This window comes from Petaurus breviceps, unplaced genomic scaffold (assembly GCF_028583685.1).
Source record: "Petaurus breviceps papuanus isolate PSGF00001 unplaced genomic scaffold, PetGlider_PUasm1.0 91133, whole genome shotgun sequence".
NCBI classification, from domain to species: domain Eukaryota; kingdom Metazoa; phylum Chordata; class Mammalia; order Diprotodontia; family Petauridae; genus Petaurus; species Petaurus breviceps.
Genome location: NW_027187419.1, coordinates 69,359,968 through 69,382,421, shown reverse-complemented (window position 1 = coordinate 69,382,421; position 22,454 = coordinate 69,359,968). Strand labels below are relative to the sequence as shown.

The following is a 22,454-nucleotide window of genomic DNA, read 5'->3' as shown; positions in this document are numbered from 1 at the left end:
GGGTAACAGATTAGGTCGTTTCCTTTCACGTCTGCTGAGGGGTTGCGGGGAAGAGGAGGTGGATGAGAGGGAGTTCAACAACAGTCACAATCAGCCCCGGAGGACTCCGGCCCTTTTCCCATGGGCAGGATTAGGGGCCCCAAGGACCACCTTCCTTCTCAACCTTTCCCCCCCCCCCCCCCCCCCCCCCCCCCCTCCTCTCCCCCACCCCGGGGGGGAAAAAAGGGGAAAGGGGGGGGGCCCCCCCCCCCCCCCCCCCCCCCCACATGGCCTAGTTCTTTCTTCCTCGCCGGTCCCTGCCCGGCCAGCAGGCCGCTCACCAGGTTCCGCAGCTGAGCCGCCTGCTCTTTGTGATAATCCAGCCGCCCCAGGGAGGTGGGCCGATACTTGTCCACCCAGAGGCTCATGATGGGCCAGATTCTCCCCCTCTGGAAGCTTAAAAACCCCGCGCCCGCGCGCTTTTCCCGCGAGTTCCAAGACGGCTACGTCACTGCCGGCTCCGCCCAGCGAAAGCTGATTGGATGAAGGAGCGGAAGCGTAAGGTGATTAACTTGAGGTATAATGAGCAATCTGACCAATGAGCGCCCCCAAACTCAAGGCTCGTTCGGGTGTTCTCGCGACAAACCCAGCGTAAATCGAAGTCACTGTAGCGTCTACGCTCCTCTTCCCCCAACTGCTTCATCGCTAAAGGGAGGGAGTGAGGAGGCAAGACAACCAATCAGAAGCAATTCCACCCCCACCCTAGACAATAAGCCCCGCCTGTCCATTTCCTCTCCTCCCATTTTTCTCCGCCCTGCTTGGGAGGCCTGACTGGCTCAAACCTTAAAGCAAAAATTTTAATTGCTGAAACCTCTCAAGATATCTTAGGGTTTACAAGCTAGATTTCTTTTTTAAGGGTCATGCCAAAAAACTAAATCACTGTGAGTCTCACTGATTGGCCAACTGTAGGTTCCTTCCCAAGCCTACCTTGATCATTGTTTTGATTGTGAAGTCTCAGAGTGAATGTGAATAGCCACTGTTTATGTTTTGCCAGAAACCGTGAGGGTCTTCCCCTCCCAAACTGATTATTTTATTTTTTACTAGATAAAAGAAACCATTTTTTTCCTCATTTCTTACTTCTCCTTAATCACTCAGTAGGTGTTGCCTTAGACAAATTGAGACCTGGGAAAGACCTTAACTTAAAAAGACTAAGGACTCCCACTGCATGCTAGGCATCTCCAGTAGTCCTGATCCTGATCCGTGTCTTGCCACTGGACCCAGGTTTCTGGGGAGGAGAAAGTGAGGGTGGTGACTTTTCATAACGCTGCCTCACTTAAATCCAATTCACTTGCAAATCATGCCATTACCTCCTGGAGTCTCTGGTACTCTTCAGAGGACAAAGGGCAAACCACTATGGGTAAACTCATATAGCTTTGTTCTCACCAGTAGCTGGCACTTTATGCTGAGTGGAGAGGGCCTAGGGCAGGAGTCTTTGGACTTAAGTTGGAATGCCCTTTCATCTATGTGACTTTGATAGTGACTTCTCTGGCCCATGTTTCTTCATCAGTAAAATAAAGGGGATTGGGACCAGATGACATACCTTTAAACCTTCTCACTCTAAATCTTTGATTTTGTGAATTAAAAGGTCAGATGATGATAGATTTAAGGCTACATAAGGGATCTCCAAAATCAGTCATAATATATATGAAATTTCAGAGGAGTTTGGTTTTGGGGTTTTGTTTTGTTTTGTTTTTACATCAAAAGCCACCAGCATACCTGTGTATAGTCATCTGATGGTAATGCAAAAAACTCAGCATCTATCACTCATTTTTGCTTCCTTCCCAAAACAGAAGAAAAGACATTCCTACATCTCCCCACAGATCAGAGTAGGCCTAGGTATTTCTAGGACCAGAGGCATTAATATTTTCCCTTGTCTTGAATGGGCAAATCAACAATAACTTAATTTTTCTGCAAAGAGAAAATAAGTTGGCACGCATAATCACTTTCTGCAAATTAGGCCAAGTACTGTGCAGTGAACCAGATTCACTAGTTTTCTGGGGCCCAAGTGACATGCCAGAGAAAATTGTTGACAGTTGCATCATGTTGTGCCCTCTTTTAGACAGCCCAAGTGAAATAAAGGTGTTAATTTTGCAAAACAAGGTGTTTCCTGTGGTTTGTGTTAAGTAGCATGTTGAAGGTAGACTACCTTTTTTCTCTTTCGTCTAATTAACATTCATTATTTACCAGACTACTATTTAGATACTTAGCTTCTTACTACCCCTGTAGTTTACTCATTTATAACTGTAACAATTTAGGAATCTTAATAATATCAAACCACTGACTAGTGTTATTGCTTCTGGAAGTAATAATACATACACCCTTATATGTATCACCTAAATATATTGAATACCACCCAGAAATAACTGGCCGTGTAACCTTGAGCAAGTTACTTAACCCCAATTGCTTAAAAATAAATAAATAAATAAATAAATATATTGAATACTAGCAGAATATTATTAATAGAAGAAGTAATGCATTTCAGTATATACCTTTGGGTTATGTAATTGTGTCTTTTAAAGTGACAATCACACAGCTACCTTTTTACTATTCCCCAAAGATTGTTTAAAATAATAACTAGGTCAGTTTTTTTTTAAAACATTGAAAATTGAAGACAAGCCTATTAGTAGCTTTATGCTTTGCAATATTCTACTGCTAGATATGCTATACTAATCTCCACACCTTGTCTTGAAAGCTTACCTCCTACCCCCAAACTATTTATGTGTGTGTGTGTGTGTGTGTGTGTGTATACACACACATTTAAGGATATAAGCTATTATTCCATCCTCTCCCACAGGCAGATTTTAAATTTTTTTTTTATTAAGTGTTTAAGTAACAAGTACTAGTCTAGCAACTAAATACACTAATACAAAAGCAAAACAGTCTCTTCCCTCAAATAGCTAACGTTCTATCTGGGACATGCATACATATATGTATAACATGTACATATATGGGTACATATAAACAGGTCATTTAGCTAAGGCTAGAGTACCTCCTTGCACAGAATACTAGACTAGGTGTGAAAGCAGCTGTATGGAAAAAACAAAAGGCATAGGCACTTGCCAACATGGCCTCAACCCCACATCCCAGCAATGTATGCTGTATAAATGGTGTTATGGAAGCTGGTATTTCCCAAATACCAGCAGCAGAAATGCTATTTCTCTACATATATAAGTTAGCTAAATGCAGGTCCAACATAGGTGTGAGATGGAGGCATTTCCAAAGACCATTGTCCCATTTGCTTTCTTTCTGTATTTGGTGCCTTGCCTTTCTTACTATGGGATCACTTATCCATATCCTCACCTAAGAGCAGAGAATAGGTAGCATCAATCAGGGGCTATAGTCCAAAGTATTCCACAGTGTTGGATGAAGTCCTGAACCTGTCACCATGTGAAAGTCCCAATGGGAAAGTATCAGTTGGTAAAGAACCAGCAGCAAGAGGTAGGTCAAAAGGACAGGAGGATAAATTACCAAACTAAGCAGGAAATGCCAAAGTGAATGAGACAAAGTGTGTCCAAGGACCAGGGGGAAAAAAGTTGGGCAGTACAACGTCCACCAGATCCTAAAGGGTAGCAGGAAATAAGCTCCGAGGCCAAGCTAGTCTTCCCCAAACCTTCCCACCCAAACAACAACAGAAGCTTAGAGCCTGAGCAGAGTTCTTTGACAATATCATGGACTTTGTTTTTCATAAACCTGGTCTGAGGTTAACTAATCTTACCCTCCACATTTTTCTGAATGTACTTCAGGTCTGAATCACAGCTGCTTCCAGCATCCCCCATATGTCAAAGATCTGTATGTTAGTGGCAGCAAAAACTGTGCATTGTAATACAAGATAAGTTATTTTAAAAAAAAATTTAACATCCTACATAGTCACTATTCCTAAAAACAAACTGGCTGATACTCTAAGGGAAAAAAATGAAAAACAAGGGAGAATCAGCAGTTTTGAAATTTGAAATAATTTCCTAAACTACCTTAAGAGTTGAAGAGAAGGAAAATGTGTTATCTTATGGCTTTTGATGACAAATGATGGATAAGAAAGCCCATTACCCACTAGATAAGTAGTCAAAGAATATGAAACATTTCTCAAAAGAACTTCAAGCTATTAACAACTCTTTTGAAAGGTTGCTCAAAATCACTAGTAAGAGAAATGTAAATCAAACTGTCACTGAGGTTTAACTTTAGACCCAGCAAACTGGCAAAGATAACACTAGATAGTTAATGTTGAAGGGGCTGCAGAAGGATACATTGATACACTGTTGGTAGGGCGTTGAATTCATCCAACCATTCTGAAAAATTGGATACAAGATTTCATCAATATAGAGAGCTCCTGCCGATGAACTTTCTCTACCACAGAAGACTGCTACTTTCTCTACAACCGATCTTTGTTTCAGTCAGGAAGGAAGGAAGGAAGGGAGAGAAAGACAGATGACCAGTTTATCTTTTCTAAATTTCTGTCTTCAACTAAAATTAGTACTTTATTTCAAGGAAAGATGAAAACCTGTCTATAAATGCAGAACATGCACATTTCTAAATATATTAGATACTACTGGGATGTATCAACAACAATAATCATATTCTTGTTATTAATAATAATAGAATTTGTAAAGCACTTTAAGATGTGTAAAGCTCTTTCCAAATATAATTTCATCTGATCCTCACAGCAACCCTGGGAGGTAGGTGCTATTATTATCATTCCTGTTTTCCAGATGAGGAAAGTGAGCCAGGCAGAGATTAAGGGGCTAGTCCAGGGTCACAAAGCTATTAAGTGTCTGAGAAATTATTTGAACTCATCTTTTCCTGATTCCACATCTAGCATTTTATCCATTATACTAACTATAGTAGAATGGTGTGTTGAAATTAACCTCTGACTGATGGTGATGATAATGATGATGATTAGTATTTATAGTGCATTAAGGTGTACAAAGTTCCATACTAATATTGTCTCATTTTAACCTCATAACAACTCTGGAAGGTAGCTGATATGCTCATTTTAAAACTGAGGAAACTGACATTAAGTGACTTGCCCAGGCTCACACAAAAAGTTAACAACCATTTATTAAGCACTTAACTATGTTCCAGGTACTTTGCACTGGGAATACCAAAAAGAGGCCAAAAAAAAAAAAAAAGATGTTTCCTGCTTTCATGGAGTTCACAATCTAAGGAAGGAGACTACATGAAAACAACTATGTACAAACAAAAAATAATAATAAATTAGAGATCATCAATGGAGAGAAAAGATTAAAATTAAGAGAGACTGGGAAAGGTTTCTCCAAGGAGGTGGGATTTTTAGTGAGACCCAAAGGAAGGCAAGAGGTGGAGATGAGGAAAAGCGTGGGGGGCAGCAAGTGAAAATGCTGAGTTAGTAGAGGAGTGTCTTGTCTTGTTTGTGGAATAGCAAAGAGGCCAGTGTCACTAGATTACAGAGTACTGGATTGTAATAAAGTGTAAGATTGAAAAAATAGGAAGAGACCAGGTTATAAGGGGCTTTAAAGCCAAGCAGAGCATTTTATGTTCGATGCTTGAAATAATGAGGAGGCACTAGAGTTTCTTGAATGGGGGTGGGGGGATGAAATACTTAGACCTGCAAATCTGGATGACTGGGAAGATGGTGGTACCCTCAACAGTAAAAGAGAAACTGGGAAGAGAGAAATTGGAGTAGGGAGAGTGATGCAGTTTGGGACATATTACCTTTAAGAGACCTATGAGAGAATCATATAACCCTTATGTGTCAGAGGTAGGACCTGAACCCAGTTCTTCCTGGCAAAAAATGTTTGTATAATCTTTATTTAATCTTTTTTAAAATTGTTTCTTTACATAGTTTATTATGTATACAGTGTAGTAATATAATAATAGCATGTGTATATAATTGACAAATATACATATATTTAGGGTGCATGCTCAAAAGTTGGGTTTTTTTTTTGATACAGTGTACAATCAGGAGCTGAAAACTGATCTCTAGCAAGATGGTATGGTTCATTTCTAGGAGTTAGAAGGATCATTATAAAATTAGACCATTAAAGAAAAACAATAAGTCCTTTATTTTGACCTTCTTTAGGTAAGGTTATGAGTGGGAGGGAGGCTAGTTGTATAAAGAGACCCACTTTAGATGTCTGCTCTAAATATAAAAGATAAAAAAAGCCATATGGTTTAATTGGAGACAAATAAGAGCATGAGATAGTGGGGAATGGGGGGAAGGGGCAAGATGGGGACAGGGTTCATAAGTAGATATGATACAATCACAGTTAACTAGCAAGACAAGCATATAACTAGAATCCAGATCAGGGCACACCTATTTGGTCTCCCACATCAGATGTTACAGACAGGGAGTTGCTGATTATCAAGGTAGCATAGAAGATGGAAATTTCTGGCATTGAAGATTCCAGGGACGTTCCAGAAAAGGGAGTGGGTCCTGGGCAGAAGGAAGGTGGTGAGACTAAAGCAGAAGTTAGTAGGTCACAAAAAAGACTAGCCCCCATCTCAACCCTCCCCCCAAAAAAAGTTTTTTCCCAGACTGCCACTGATTTTGAAGGAAAAGTTTGATGACTGATAGTGAAGGTTGGTAAAGAGAGGATTCTTTATACAGGTTCAGGTTGATATAGATGGCCTCTGAGTTTCTTTCCAACTCTGGGGATCTCTGAAAATTGCAAATGTAATAATAATCCAATTTCTGCCCTTGAGACAGTTACAATTTATAGTTTTCCTGGTGTAGAGAGGATATTAGTGTCTCAATTTTTAGAATATATGTATTCTTCATAGTCTATGTAGAAATAAAATAAAGGAAAAGAATGTCATCAGCTCCGGCAGAGATGAATGAAGATTACCCTAAGGAAAATGATTCATCACCATAAGTTCCTAAGAAAGACCTTATGACATTAGATCAATGCTTCTTGCACTGACAGCTGGGTTCCCCAGGGAAGATTGTGTAGCGCTATTAAAGGGAATTGAATAAGTAATTTAGTAGATGTATTAAAATGCAGCCTGGATGAACAGAATGATATGGCATTTACCACCCTTCCATGCAAACCTTTATGATTTGCACTGCCAAGGTGGGGAGAAGCAGAGGTTTGGAATAATGGAGAGAATGCTGAACTGAGAGTCTGGGTAACTAGGTTCAAACCTAGGTTCTGCTGCTGATTCCCTATGTGAGCTGGAGCAAATCACTTCACTCTTCTTGGCCCTCAGATTCCTTCTCTATAACACAAAGAGTTGGATTCAATGACCTCTATAGTCCTTTCTAGATCTAATTCTTTTTTGTCCCTTTCTTTCTTTTTTTTCAAAATTTTATTTTAGACTCAAATGCCAGAACACAAATACAAAAAAGAGAAAAAACAAAAGCATATCATGAACTTAAATACAAAGTTAGAATGAAAAAAAAGCACATCATGTGCATAGCAAAACATGAGAGGATTCAAAATATGTAACAATAAATTTTCATTTCAAGAAAGCCTATATGATAAATACTCATGTTGAGAATTGTCCATCTTTTTTTTTGCTTCCTTGTGAGTTTTCTCTTGTTCTCTGCTGTGCACTTTTTTACTTTGTCCTTTTTGCACCTCCCCCAGGCCTCCCCCAGAAGGCCACAATAAAGTTTAATATGTTTCTCCATAGCTATAAATATATACATGCCTTCCCTCACTCCCCAGAAGGCTACAATGAAATTTAGATGTTTCTCCATAGCTATAGATATATACATACACATAGACATATATAGACATATACATACCCAAACCTATTCTACTACTGATCTTTGTCTTTGTGTATGTGCATATCTCCTGTTTCCTATCCCTCCTGCCTCCTCTACTTTACTTTTACCCACTACCTTGCTCTTCTATGATTTGCCTTCTCTCCTCCAAGGATCCCTCCCCTATACTCCCATTCCCACAAATCTAAACACTCTTCTATACCCCTATTTACCTATTCCCTGACCCTCCCCTCCAGCAATCCCTCCCTTGTCCTCTCCCTGGTCCTTATGCCCCTATTGTTTTATTTCTACTGAATTTAAAAGCCTCTTACACTATTTTAAATGTATATATAGTGTTCCCTCTTAAACCCATTCTCAATGAAAGTAGGTTACCAGAACTACCAGCCCTCCTCCCCCATCTAATTCCTGTGTATCAATTCTTCCTCTTGCACCTCATTTGTATAAAATTATTACTCTTTTAAGGTGTTCCTAAATGGTTTTACTTTTTAAATTCATATCATACTCAGGTTTACCCCCAATCTTTCTTATGAACTACCTAATTATTAACATAAATCTTAAACATACTTTTTACATATATAAAAAGTAGAGTCTGTCCTTATGGATCCCTTATAAAGTTTTTGTTATGTACCTTATATTTATGTGGGTTCTTGTATGTCGAATCGTCTATTAAGTTCAGGATTTTTTAAACAAAGTGTTGAAAGTCTGAGAGCTTATCAAATATCCATTTTTTTCTTTCAAAATAATACTTAACTTTGCAGGCTATGATATTTTTGGCCAGAGCCCCAGTTCTCTTGCTCTTGTGTAATTCTAATTGTGGCACCATCATATTTAAATTGTTTTAATCTTGATGCTTTTAATATTTTTTCCTTGAGCTGGGGGTTTCAGAATTTGACTATGATATTCTTATGAATTTTCTGAGGAAAATTGATAATTAAAAATTAATTTCTGAGGAAAAAAAAATAGGATCTCTTTTAATTTGTGATTGATGGATTTTTTCTATTTCTACTCCCCCCCCCCCCTTGTTCTAATGCTTCAGGACAATTTTCTTTAATTATTTCTTGTATTATTGTATCACAATTCTTTTTTGATCATAACTTTCAGTTATTCCAATTATTTTTATATTTTCTCTTCTTGATCTATTGTGCAAATCTGTTGTTTTTCTTATAAGATGTTTCACTTTCTTTTCTATTTTTTCATTACTCATATTTTGTTTAATCATTTGTTGACTTGTTAGACTTTCACTGGCTTCACTTTGCCCAATTCTAATTTTCAAGGTGCCATTTTCTTCCTTAGGATTCTTGATCTCCTTTCCTAATTGGTTGACTTTCATACTCTTCTTGGATTTTTTTGGATTATTCTTATTTCCTTTTTTAGTTTTTCCTCCATTTCTGTCATTTGATTTTTAAAGTCTTTTTTAAGCTCTTCTGTGAATTCTTTTTGGGCAGGTGACCATTTGACATTACTCTTTGGGGGTTTCTTTACTTCAATATTCTCCTCTGAAGATGAACCTGGGTCATCTCTATTCCCATAATAGGTTTCTATGTCTAGACTCTTCTCCTTTGCCTGTGCCTTCTTTTGTGGTAATAGCTTAATTATTTGTAGTCACCTCTAGCTCTGGGGAGTGGGAAATGGTGCCTCTTGCCATAGATCTTCAGTTCTTCACTCTAACCTGAAACCAAAGGCAAACCTCCAACATCCTGTAAGTGCCCACCACCAGGGGCTTTCTGCCCCACTGCTTCTGCACTCACAATGGTGTGCTGTTTCCTTTTCTCCTCGCCTCTACAAGACACAGCTGGGTCTGGCATTCCTGGTCAGCAGAGGTTTCCTCCCAACTTCCCTCACTATCCTGGGGGTGAAAGTTCTGGTGACTGGAACCAAGGCAGCCTTTCAAACCAACTGACCTCAGGGCTTGCTGCTTGTCGTTTAAGAGGAACCTAGCCTGGAGGTGTTTACTCTTCCCAGGGACCAAACCTCACCTGGGGATTTTTCTTCTGATCTTCTCAAATTGTCTCTGGAGGATCTGGGTTATGCCCCTGTTCCTATTTATTTCCACCCACACTTTGTTCTCCCTAAGGTCCTATTTTAACTCTTTTGTGGGGGAAAATCTTGAGAGCTTAGAATTTTCTGACCTATTCCACCATATTCCCAGAGTCCTCTCTAGATCTAATTCTTATAATTCTGTGACTGTGATATTACGACTTGATAGGAAAATTCATCCTAGTGCCCTGCCTTTATTGTATTCCAGTTACTCAATGCCTTTGAATTATTTTGCCTTTTTTTCTTTAATAAAAGAAAATTTCTTTAACCATTTTAATATATTTTCATTGTTTTTTGGAACTATGCCCCCAAAGTCCCCAAATTGAGTACTCTGGTTCAACTATGCCATGTCTAGGCCTAGGTCCCAAAGAAATTAAAGAAAAAGGGTAGAAGACTCATAGGTACAAAAATTATTGATAGCAGTTCTTTTTGTAGTAGCTAAAAACTAGAAACTGAGGGGGTATTAACTAAGGGGAATGACAACTTATAGTCTGTGAAGGCAATGGAAAGTGATGGTCTATGAAGTAATGTATCATAAGAAAATGATCATTGATTGGATGATTTCAGAAAAACCTGGAAAGAGCTGTATGAACTAATGCAGAGCAAAGAGAGCAGACTTGGTAGAATAATTTATTCAATAAGAACACTATAAAGAAAACAACTTTAAAGGAATTGAAAACTCTGATCACTTCAATGACCAAATACAATTCCAAAGGACTAGTGATGAGGCATGTTACTCACCTCTTGACAAAGGGGTGATAAGTTCAAGATAAAGAATAAAACTGACATTTTTGGACACAGCCAATGTGAGAATTTTTTTTTAACTTGGCTATGCAAAGGCTTTATTACAAAGTCTTTTTTCTTCTTTTTTTTCCCCGATGGGAGTAGGGATTGAATGGCAATGGAAGATAGTGATAGAGAAATAAAAAGGAAGAAAGAAATGAGGGTCATTGAGGCACTTTTTTTTTTAATACAGAGAAGAGAACAGGAAATAGGCTGCAAAGAAGCACAGAGAAACAGGATAACTTTGAAAGCTAGAAGTTGAATTTCATATGTACTTTAAAAGAAAAGTAAACTACATAGAGATTTGCAATTTTATTTATAATTGTTTTCCCATATATTCTAATATAGAGAAATTCCTATATTATTTGATGTTTATTAAATTCAGAATAAAAAAGTTTAAAAGTAGTCCCATTGCTTTTGGATTCTTCAGGATCATATTAAACTCTTAAGTTTAATGAGTAAAAATTATTTATTGATTATTAGATTTGTGAAAAGCATCAGATTTGTCCCTCATTGAGATGTGGAGGGCACTTTGGATTCTGGAGGGCCATGCTGATTCATGAAAAATTCCCACCAAACTGGAAAGCACTGGTGTAATCTAATGACTAGACTAGCTGAGTTTGGAGAAGCTCATCATTAAGGGATTAGTCGCAAACTAATGAATCGGGTAGCCACAGTAACTTGTGAAACTAGCTACTAAAGCACAGTAGAATTACAATATACTTTTATGGTGTCAGAACATGCAGTAGTAAAATCACAGGTTATCAGAAACCTTGAGATGTATTAAATGCAGCATCCAGAGAAGCCCAAATTAGGAATCAGGAGATCATAGCCATGTCTGGATCTACCACTGGTTAGGAAATAGGCATGAGAGGATGAGGATAATCTGTAGTATAGTGTAAAATAAGAACTGGTTTGGGAGTTAAAGGACTGGTATCCTCATTACAAGTCTTTAGCTTTCTACTTGTGGAACCTTGTATGTGCCACTAATTTTTTGTGAGTCTCAATTTATTCAGTTATTCCAGTCATGTCTGACTTTTTGTGACCCCATTTGGGGTTTTCTTAGCAAAGATCCTGGAGTGGTTTGCCATTTCCTTCTCCAGGGCATTTTACAGATGAAGAAACTGAAGCAAACAGGGATAAGTGACTTTCCCAGAGTCACACAGCTAGTAAGTGTCTGAAGACAGGTTTTAACTCAGGTCTTCCTCACTTCAGGCAGGCCTGGCACTCTATCTACTACACTACTTAGCTGCCCTGGGTCTCAGTTTACTTATCTGTAAAATGAGAAGTTGAACTAGATGGGGTCTAAAGTCACTTCTAGCTCTTAATCTTATGAATTCATTCAAGGATGGTAGCAGTGGAAATGATTGAGAGGGTCTAAAACTGAATTAACTCTTAAATCCATCTCTTCATGAGTCCTTTGCTTTTTTTTTTTTGGAGGGGGGAAGGCAGGGCAATTGGGGTTGACTTGCCCAAGATCACATAGCTTGTAAGTGTTAAGTGTCTGAGGCCAGATTTGAATTCAGGTCCTCCTGAGTCCAGGGCTGGTGCTCTATTCACCGTGCCACTTAGCTGCCCCCCTTTGCTTTTGTTGATAGTGTCATCATTTCCCCTGTCATCCATACTCATAACCTTAAAGTCACCCTTAATTCTTTCCACATGTCCCCCATCTCATATCTCCAGTAAATTGCTGTCTTATTGTATATACATACCTATACAACATCTCTTGCATCTATGCCCTCTTTATCATTCCCACTTCTGACATGCTAAATCAAGGCCTAAATGCCTCTTTTCATAACTAATAACCAAACTGGATTATTCAGTATCTCTTGAATATGGTCCATTTCTTCCCATCTCCATGACTCTACTCTGTCCTCTATCTAGAATGCCCTCTCCTTTAACCTAAATGTTAACATCCTACTCATCCTTCGAGATGAACCTCAGATGCTACATCCTTCATGAAACCTTTCCTGATTCTGCCAGCTGAGAATTATTTATTTTTCATTGGACTTCATTGTATTTAATATTCTCTTATGCGTTTCCTATACTTTAAATTATTGGACTAAGTGTTGAACCAGTGATTGTCATTGTCATAAGCAATTCCCATATGAGGAAACTCCTCTTACTACCAATGTAGATTGGTGCCTTCTCTCCAACTTAAAGGTTTTAGGAGTTACCTAGACACTGAAAGGTTAAATAATAATAATTGATAACATTTATATAGTGCTTACTATGTTCCAAGCACTGTGCTAAGCACTTTACAATTATTATCTCAATTTTATACTCACAACAAACCTGAGAGGTAGGTGTTTTTTTTTTATTATCCCCATTTTACAGATGAAAACTAAGGCAGACAGAGGTAAAGTTACTTACCCAGGGTCACACAGCTAATAAATGTTTGTGGATGGATTCAAACTGAAGTCTTCCTGACTCCAAGTCCAGTGCTCTATCCACTGCCCGGCAGCTGGTTAAATGACTTGTCAGGGTTTTGATTTGAATGTAGTCTAGTTCTTTCTCATGTACATCACAAACTTTTTCTTATATGTATTTTTATAATGCTTATCATTCCCACTAGACTGTATACTTCCTGAGATCAAGGACTGCATCTCATTTATTTGATTTATCTTCCCCCGTACCTAGCAGGGAGCAGCTAGGTGTCACAGTGGATAGAGCACCTGAGTTCAAATCCATCCTCAGACACTTACTAGTTGTATGGCTCTGGGCAAATCACTTAATCCTATTTGCTTCACCTTTCTCATCTGTAAAATGAGCTGGAGAAGAAATGGCAAACTGCTCCAATATCATTGTCATGAAAACCCCAAATGGGCCAGCAAAGAATGGATATGACTGAAACAACTGAACAACAAAAATGCCTAGCAGACTACAATGCATGCAGTAAACTCTTAATAGATTTCTTTTTTTGAGTAAATGAGAATGACTCTATTAACATTGTTATTAATTAATTAACATTGTTTTAATTAATTTAACTAATTAATTAACATTGTTAATTAACATTAACATAATATTGATGATTGAATGGATTTAGCAAAGGAAACTGAATTAAGATGGTTTAAAGATTTTTAGTCTGAGTAGCATGAGAATCCTGATGCCCTTTACAGAAATAAGAAAGTTGGGAATTGGTGTTAGTTTTGGAGAAAGGATGACTATAAAGCTTGAATTGACATTAGGTAATTTTGGTGGAAATGTATAGTGCATAGTTGCATGTTTTAGCTTAGAAGTAATAGTTGAAGGTATAAGAATGAATAAACTCTGAAGAAGAGATTGTAGAAGACCTACCTGTAGCTAATAGGCATGAGGATGAGAAAGGAGTCACAAAAGAAATAAAGATGGAGCCACTGGAGACATGGTTGGAGGAAAAAAATAGTGAAGTGTCATGGAAGTTAGCCCAGGAAATAGTGTCAAGAAGGAAGAGGTGGTTGATAATGACAAACACAAGAGGCTGAAATAAAAATATTTCTACTAATGTCCTTTCTGTTAAATATTTCAAAAAAAGTTCATTGGTGACTTTCACAAGATGGATTTTAACTAGACGAGTAGGGAATAAAATAAAACCATAGGGATCTTTAGAGTTTAACCTTGCAGATTCTTGCAAATTCCTTGCAGATTCCTCATCTTTCTTCTCTCTACCTGTGTCCTTCAATAATTTCCCTTTAAGGCAAAGCTTCTTAACCTTTTTTACATCATGTACCCCTTTGGAAGTATGGTGAAGTCTATGGGCCCCTTCTTTTAATTCATAATTTAGAGAAATGCCAAAATTTCTGGTAGAAATTAGTGGGGGGAGAAGATGTAATGTTTTTCTTATTCAAGTTCATAGAGCCCTTGAAATCCTTCCATGGGCTCCAAATTAAGAACCATTACTTTAAGGGGACAAGGAGGCTATTTTCTTAGTCAGTTGTGGTTGGTCCAGGGGGTTAGGGTTTGGTTCCTCACTACATAAGGCAAATGTCTCATAGGGAGCTGATGCTACAGGAGTTTACTGGAATTCCTACTGACCTGAAGGAATGCCTGTCTAAGCTAGCTCTTGTAGCTATCCTGGTGAATATGGGGATACAGGGGGAGGAGTTTTTATCTGAATCAGGAACAAGAAATTTTATCCTTCTAAACTTTTTTCTAAGTAAGATGGTTTTTATTTCATTTTATGGTCTATGGATGTTTCTTTAAATTCTAATCCTCTCCTAGGTCTTCTTAATTTTATGTACCTTCTTTATAAGACTATCCACCATTTATATAGTACATATCTTGTTGTCCATAGCTATTTGCATGTCATCTGCCACATTAGACTGTGAGCTCCTTAAGAGCTGTGACTGAGTTTTGCTTTGTTCCCCTTTCTTTGTATCCCTTATCATTATGATTATTATTGTGTTTTATTGTATCCCTTATTGTTATTAATATTCACTCCTTTTAGTTATTAAAATTCTTGACCCATTTGGAGTTTTCTTGACAAATCGCTGAGGTGGTTTGCCATTTCCTTCTCCAGCTCATTTTACAGAGAAGGAAACCAAGGCAAACAGGATTAAGTGACTTGACCAGGGGCACACAGCTAGGCAGAGTCTGAGGCTAGACTTACACTCAGATCTTCCTGACTCCAAGCCTGATGTTCCATCGTGCACCACCTCGCTGCTCCCCTCCCCCTACACCCCAGCACACAGCAGGTGCTTAATAAATGCTAGATGACTGACACTCCTGAACCTGAATCATTGGCTTGGCCTGACCTAGGTCCAACCCAGAAGACCCTCATTACATGCCAAAAATATAAGTGTTCAAAAGAAGATTTTTTTTTTTAGCATTCCCAATACTACCATGTTACACAAATATTTCCAGGGATCAGTCTTGAATTGCTGAGTAATAGCCCATTTTTTTGACCCACAGATTTTTAAACTGTCATTAGTAAAGATGGTGACCCTTAGCTCATTTAAACACCTGAAGAATAAGGATTCTAACTTAGAATGTATTTAGGGATGGTTCATATCAATGTTGATATTTCCATTCAGTCTATCTATGCATGCCAGTTCATTCTTGTTTACATTCTCTTATAACTTCTCCAAAGAGGATCTATTCAAAATACTGGATGCCTTCCTCCTAATCTTCAATTATTGTTGGTATCTACACAACATTTATAACTGGTTTATCTGATATTCCTTGATCTTAATACATAATCAGTCCCACTTCTTTTTCTGATCAGAAATCCCTCAATTATATTCTCTCATATGCAAGTATGGTATGTTAACTGGTGACATGATCTTAGATATTGGCTTAGAGATGGGACTTCATTAAAGATTAAAACCACTTCCTGTTCCTTTTCTGATAGGCTGTGGAATTACACTGGAATGTCCTAGAGGTATTTCAGAGCTCTAAATACAAGTCCTTCTTCCTCTTGGGTGATGATGGAGTTGGGGAGAAGAAATTTTTAGGCAATATACAAAAAGAGCAAGGATGTCATTTATTAGTTAATTTCAAATGCCTAACTTTGGCATATTGATCACTGACTTTTAAGTACCTCATGGATTTTACATTACTGGTCTTTAAGTTGATTTGCAACCATAAAGTAGAAAGAATTCTTCAACTAAAAACATTAAAAATTGTTCACTGAAGCCTTTATCTGTAGAGGCTGAAATAGAAAAAGCTAAATAGAAATCTCTTTTCCACATGATTACCTTGTGATAGGTACTTTAAATGTCTTCAATTTGCATTGTATAGTCTTACAGATGGATTGCACATCTTGTTGAAAAGTGACCTATCAAAAATGTGTAAATAACAATCTTCCCCAGATGTTAAAGCTAAGAATTTATTGTGAAGTAAAATGCCCCCTAAAATTATTTTTAATGGCTATGCAAATACAAAGTTTTATTAAACGGTCTGATTAGCACCAGTGATAGTAGCTAGCAAAGACAGTGCTCTACTTGCTTCTTTTGTAGGTTTCTCCATGGCTTTTACCAATTCTTTAATTTTTTTTCTTTTAAAAAATAAGAAGAATCAGGAAGTATAAACTCATAAAAACATAGCAGACTTTATTGGTAAAGTGCCTCAGTGTTTTGTGATCTCATTAATGTAGGTTTTTCTTTCCACACAGATCTTAAGTCTTCCATGATTGCTCATTCCTATCGGGTACTCTTGTCCACTTCCTAGATTAAATCCACCACACAAAGTTCATACTACATGCTGGAGCACTTTCTCATGTTCTCTTTATAATTCACAGATACCAATGGAGCAAGAATCTTACATTTTGGCCATACTTTTCGTTGATGGTATCCTTTAGATTATTTCTTCTGCATAATTCCTCATATGTTGAAGCCTGGGTGATCTTCAATTAGAGATTATAGTTTCTGATGATTGAGGGGAGGTGGAAGGGAAGGGAGTAGCAAGGATTTATTAAACAGCTGCTATATGTCAGGCACTGTGCTAAAAGTTTTATAGATATTATCACCTTTGAGCTTCACAACAACCATGTGAAGCAACTGCTATTATGATCATCATTTTATAATTGAGAAAACTGAAGCAGATAGCAGTTAAGTGATTTTCTCAGGGTCAAATAGGTAGGATGTATCTAAGACCGAATTTTAACTCAGATATTCCTGACTCGGGGCCCTGTATTCTATCCATCCTGCCATCCTCCTGCCTCTAGAACTGACAAAGTACATTGTAAAACTCTTCTGGGGAATCAGAAATATCCTGGTAATTCAATAAGTGAAATATTATATGGCACATTAGTGGGAGCCCTTTTATAGCACTGGTGGAGAAGGACCCATTACAGTCTTCTACATCAGGATTTTTGTGTACATGGTTACTATATTTCAAAGGATACTACTTCACACATGTAGTAGGGAACAACTGAATTCAAATCCTGCCTCAGATATTTGCTAGCTCTGTGATCCTAAGCAAATCATTAAACCTTCTAATGCCTTAATTACCTTATTTTTTTTTCAGTGAAGGAGCTAGACAAAATATCACATAAAGCCCCTTCCAGTTCTAAATCTATGATCCTATGAAATCAGAGAAATATTGTATAAGGGGAATTTGAAGAGCTTCCCTGCCCCTTAATAGGCCTAAGTGAATTTGAAGATATTCCCAGCCCCTTAATAGGCCAAACATAGTCACATGGAGTCTGTGGTGGGAGGATTTTTCTGAACAGGTGGAGCAGGAGGGGTGGAACAGAGCTTAGAGGAAGCTGGAAGTCAGAGCAGTTAGTGTGGAGGGAGAGAGAGGACTCAGGCAAGTGTGAGTGTTTGTGGGAAGGCCTGAGCAAAGAGAAGGCTTTGGAATGGTGTTGCTTTCTGCAATGTTATTGTTTTTAGATTTCTTTGTTGCTATGATGAATTTGGTTTTCTGGTATTGGGATTTGGCTTTCTGGCATTTGAATAAATGTTTTCCTTCTGTTATATATATGAAGAGTCTGCTATATTTTGTGATTCAGAACTATGCCAGAATATTCATAGTTGCCATTGGTACTGTGAATATTGCCTTGGCGATACATGTTATTAAAATAATAATTGGTGCTTTACTGTGTTTGCTTTTTAAAATTGGAGTAAATTAAAAGAATTCATCTTGAGAGGTTTGGGGGAATTACCACAGTAGAGAGTTGTGGCCACCCTTAGGTGCTACAAAATCAAAATTAGGAGTCACCATTCTTAAAATCAGAATAGGCTTTGGGGGGGATGGGGAGGTAGTGAGTCCAGAAAAGGCCCCTGATCTGAAGTGATATTTGAATCATGCTCTATGATGTACTAATTATATGACCTTGGGAGATTCTCTTCATGTTCCTGGGTCTCAGTTTCCTCATTCATGAAAGGGAATTGGAATAGATAATGTCTGAGGTATTTCAAGATCTGCATGAATCAAGGATTGTGTTGCCTATTGGACTTTAAATCTGAGGAGCCACAGTTCTAGTCTTTGTTCAAACAGAAGCATGTGAATCAGCCTGGCATGTTGGGAAAAGGACCCCAAATTAGCAATTAAGAAAATTCTAGTCTTGACTGTACTGACCGAGGCATTCTAGGTAAGTCATTTACCTAACTCTACATCTCAGTTTCCTCATTTATAAAATGGCAATATGACTAGATGCAGCACTAAAATTCTATGAATTCCTACCAAATAGGAAGGAGCTGACCTAAAGATATATGTGGCAGCATTTCAGTTGCCCAGATGATGCTTGATGTCATTGTCTCCCATTTAAGAAGAATAGGCAAAGGTTATCAGGAGTAAATGAAAATAACTCTTCTTCCCATCATACCTCTATTTAAAACCTTGCAGAGACATTCAACTCTTTGAATTTTAGAAATCATGAGATGGTTAATGCAGAAATATGTTTTACATGACTTCATATGTATAATGAGTATATTTCTTGCCTTTCCAATGGGTGGAGAAGAGGTGGAGGATGAAAGAGAATTTGGACCTAAAAAAAAATTAAATATAAAACACTAACAAAAGAAGTAGGGAAGGAGAGGTCACAACTGGAAATAAAAATAAAATATAATAAAAATTTTAAAAGAAATCACGAGAAACTCTTTGTTTAATCTCTAAATGTAGGTGCTCCTTTCTTTCTCAGACTGGACTGAATAATGTTTTAACTGATCTCTTCCTACTCAGATAATTGACTTTGCTTCTTTCCCTTTTCAGATTTGTATCATACTAGTGAAGACCTATCCCATTTCACCAGTCTAGGTCCTCACGTCACCCTACTCCTTACTGAAGGGAAGAAATCTACCAGTTAGTCTCAGACATGATCTTTTGTGAAGCATTTGGGTACCCTTTGTCTCATGTGCTGTCCATCCCCCAATCTCGAGATCTCTGGAAACACTACCCCCAGGACTCTATGAGTCTATATCACCTATGAATGAGACCTCAATAATGGGTTTACTTTTATTAGTTAGCCAAAGGCTTGTATCCTCAGCTGGAGGATATAGTTCAGATTAAAAGCACTTGAAATAATCATTCCAAGAAAAGTTTCAATAGAATATCATCCCTCTCCCTCCCTAATAAAACTGGGACACACTCTCCCATTATTGCATACACCATCAGGAGGAAGAGTGGATGTGTGTGGACACAAATAGGGATTACATATCCTATAGGTTCATATTCAGTGAACATGCATGGCCACTAGATATGGAAGTGAGGAATACATGGAACTGGCATGTGCATAGGAAACATGAATGACTAAAGCATACCATGCGATCTAATACTGATATCTTCTTTATACACAACCATTTAATATTGATATCTTCTGGTGATGTTATCACATTCTGCTGCTTGGCTTGCTTTATCTTGAATGACTCATCACTGCTGATTCCTGCTGAAACTCCTGCCTGCACTGATCTCCTCACAGTGCCACATTTTTGCTTGCTCTCTCTGTTGGGAAGTTCTTACTGCTGACACTAACTTCAACTGAGGTTATCAATTGCAGAATTACATTTTTAGGGTAACCTTTTAGCCATTTCAGCTCCCATCTAACAGACTACAATTATGAAAAAACCTCTCTTTAATAAGGGCAACTGATAACTCTTTAGTCATAGCAGAGACTATGATCTGCCACACTCAATTAAAGGGCCAGTCCAACTGTTCCCAGACTAAGATCTAAGATCTAGCTAGACTAAGGAAGATTTAATCCATTCTTTGGTTAATTGATTGACTGACTTCTGTGTTCCGTGCTGACTCAAAGTATGATGCCCCAGATTAGCTAGTGAAAAATTCCTTGTAGCCCCTCATGGGGATCCTATAGGGGATGTTCAGGGAGGATTAGCACCTCTGGTATGAGGGTTTACTGAGCCTTTTTCAGGTGTGCTCATCCACCCTTGGTGTCCATCTGTCACCCAACTCTCACCTGTGACTCCAAGAAGTTGTAGCATGTCAATTGGGGGATGTCTACCCCAAGCATGTGAAAACTCTCCCCCTCCCAGTGGAATGGGCAGATGAGAACAAGGGAGCTGATGCAGGAGATGTGGAATGCTTAGACTTTGGTCAGACATTGATGACACCAAGGTCATCCACTGCATCCCAGTCCATCACCAGCCTTCTTGACTTTTGTCTTGCTTCTTCTGGACTTTGATGACTCTGGAAGAGAGAGTGAGGATGGTGACTTTGTGCAACCCTGCCTCACTTAAATCCAACTCATTCTATGATATCATTGGTCCTATTCAAAAACAAAGGGTGAACAACCCCAAAAAAACATTTTGGGGGCACTTCCAGAAGTAGTGTAGAAACCTGGGTTTAAAACCCATCTTTATCCCAAGATCCTCTCAAGATTGTAATGTAAATTAATCTAAACAAGGGCAAAAGCTAAGAGGGAAAATCATTGCCTTCTATCCTCCTGCTTCTATTCATGCCTTTTGTAGACAAATATGGCTAGCATCAAACCTCCCAGGTTTCAAGTATTGCTATACTTTGAAATTCCTCAGTTTCCAAATGTTTCTGATATTTCTACTAAATTGCCTAGCAAAACACACACACACACACACACACACACACACACACACACAGAATTCTACTACATTTTTAGTTTGATTAAATAGTAGGATATCTAATTTGTTAACCATTGTAATTTGCTGTTATTGTCATATCTTAAAGTATTGTAGCTGCTGTTGAATATTCTTAGGCTTTTACTTATATTATAGTACTAAATTAATTTCTCCATCAAATTTTATCAACAATTGGAGGGTTAATGAATGGTGATAATTTTAGAAGTATTAGTATGCCTGTTAGTATAATTCACAGCAACCAATCTGTTCCATCATCCAATTATCTATTTAATTGTTTCCTGAGTTGCCATTCATATTCTACACCTGTCATCTACCAAATTTTCCATTATTATGCATTTGTGATAATGTTTAATGTCATTCACCTTACTTTCAATTACTACTTGCCTTCTATTTCACCATACTTTGGCTTGTCTAAGCCACAAATTAGATGTAGCTTTAGTTTCCCTATAACCCCTAAAACGATGGAGTATTAGCACTTTTCACTATTCAGTGTCTGCATTTGCTCTTGTTTTTTTTTTTTTCTCATAGATTTTCAGCCAGGTTATAATGCTGTTGTTGTTTTTTACAGTTACTAATGGGACAAAATTCTAGTCTCCTTTATTGACCAGTTTTGTAGTCAAATTTATCAATGAGTAATCCTTTAGTTTCTAATCTAGGAACAATATTAGATTGTTATCTAATTATAAATAGATTGCTGTCAACCACATCTTTTCTGTCTTAGCATGGTACAGTTTTCTTACTGATGGCAGTTTTTAGGTGACATAACACAGCTTCTCATTAACTCTCTGCTATTTTGTTCAATTCGGCTAACATTTAAGTACCTCTTGCATGTAAAGCTCTCTATTAGGTATTGGGGAAGATACAAATTTAACTACCCCTAATTTGTGATTCACTGGCCTTGGAAAGGAAGTTGAAATAATCCTCCCTCCGTTTCCTCACTCCTACTTTCATGCATTCCTGCTTTCATCATCACTGAATAATCTCTCCTCCTTTGAGGGTTACTCTATCCAAATTTCTCACCCATTCAGATCCTATAGTTTTATATATACTGACCCTTAAGATGTTTTTCCAACTTTTTCAATGGATTCAGTGTCTGGCTACTAGGGGATATCAATGTATGTGGTCTCTGATATCTTGACTTTCCATTTCCCCAATCTTTTCAACTCCCTTGACCTATTTCATTTTGCCATCACCCACAGATATTCTACTTGCAATATCAAGACTGCCATCATTCCTATATCTAATAGAGCCTCCTATCATTCAATTTCTCCCTAATATTCTTCCTAAACCTTCATCTTTACCATGAATCTAATGCTTCTACTCTGAGTACTTTGGCAGGTACCCCAGTTTTGGCTATGGTTTTCTGCCTTCCTAATCTTGACCCTTTAGTGAACTAGTTCAACTCA

The 22,454-nt window shown here is 37.9% G+C and overlaps 1 protein-coding gene across 1 annotated transcript in view; it reads right to left on the bottom strand.

Annotated features, from left to right (window-relative positions):
* RFC3 (replication factor C subunit 3) overlaps positions 1-513 on the bottom strand; it is a 41,049-nt gene extending 40,536 nt beyond the window's left edge. The window contains exon 1 of the mRNA XM_069080336.1: positions 321-513. Coding sequence (XP_068936437.1) covers positions 321-407 — 87 coding nt within the window. The 5' untranslated portion in view covers positions 408-513. The remainder of the gene's footprint in view (positions 1-320) is intronic.
* Between the last annotated feature and the right edge of the window lie 21,941 nt (positions 514-22,454).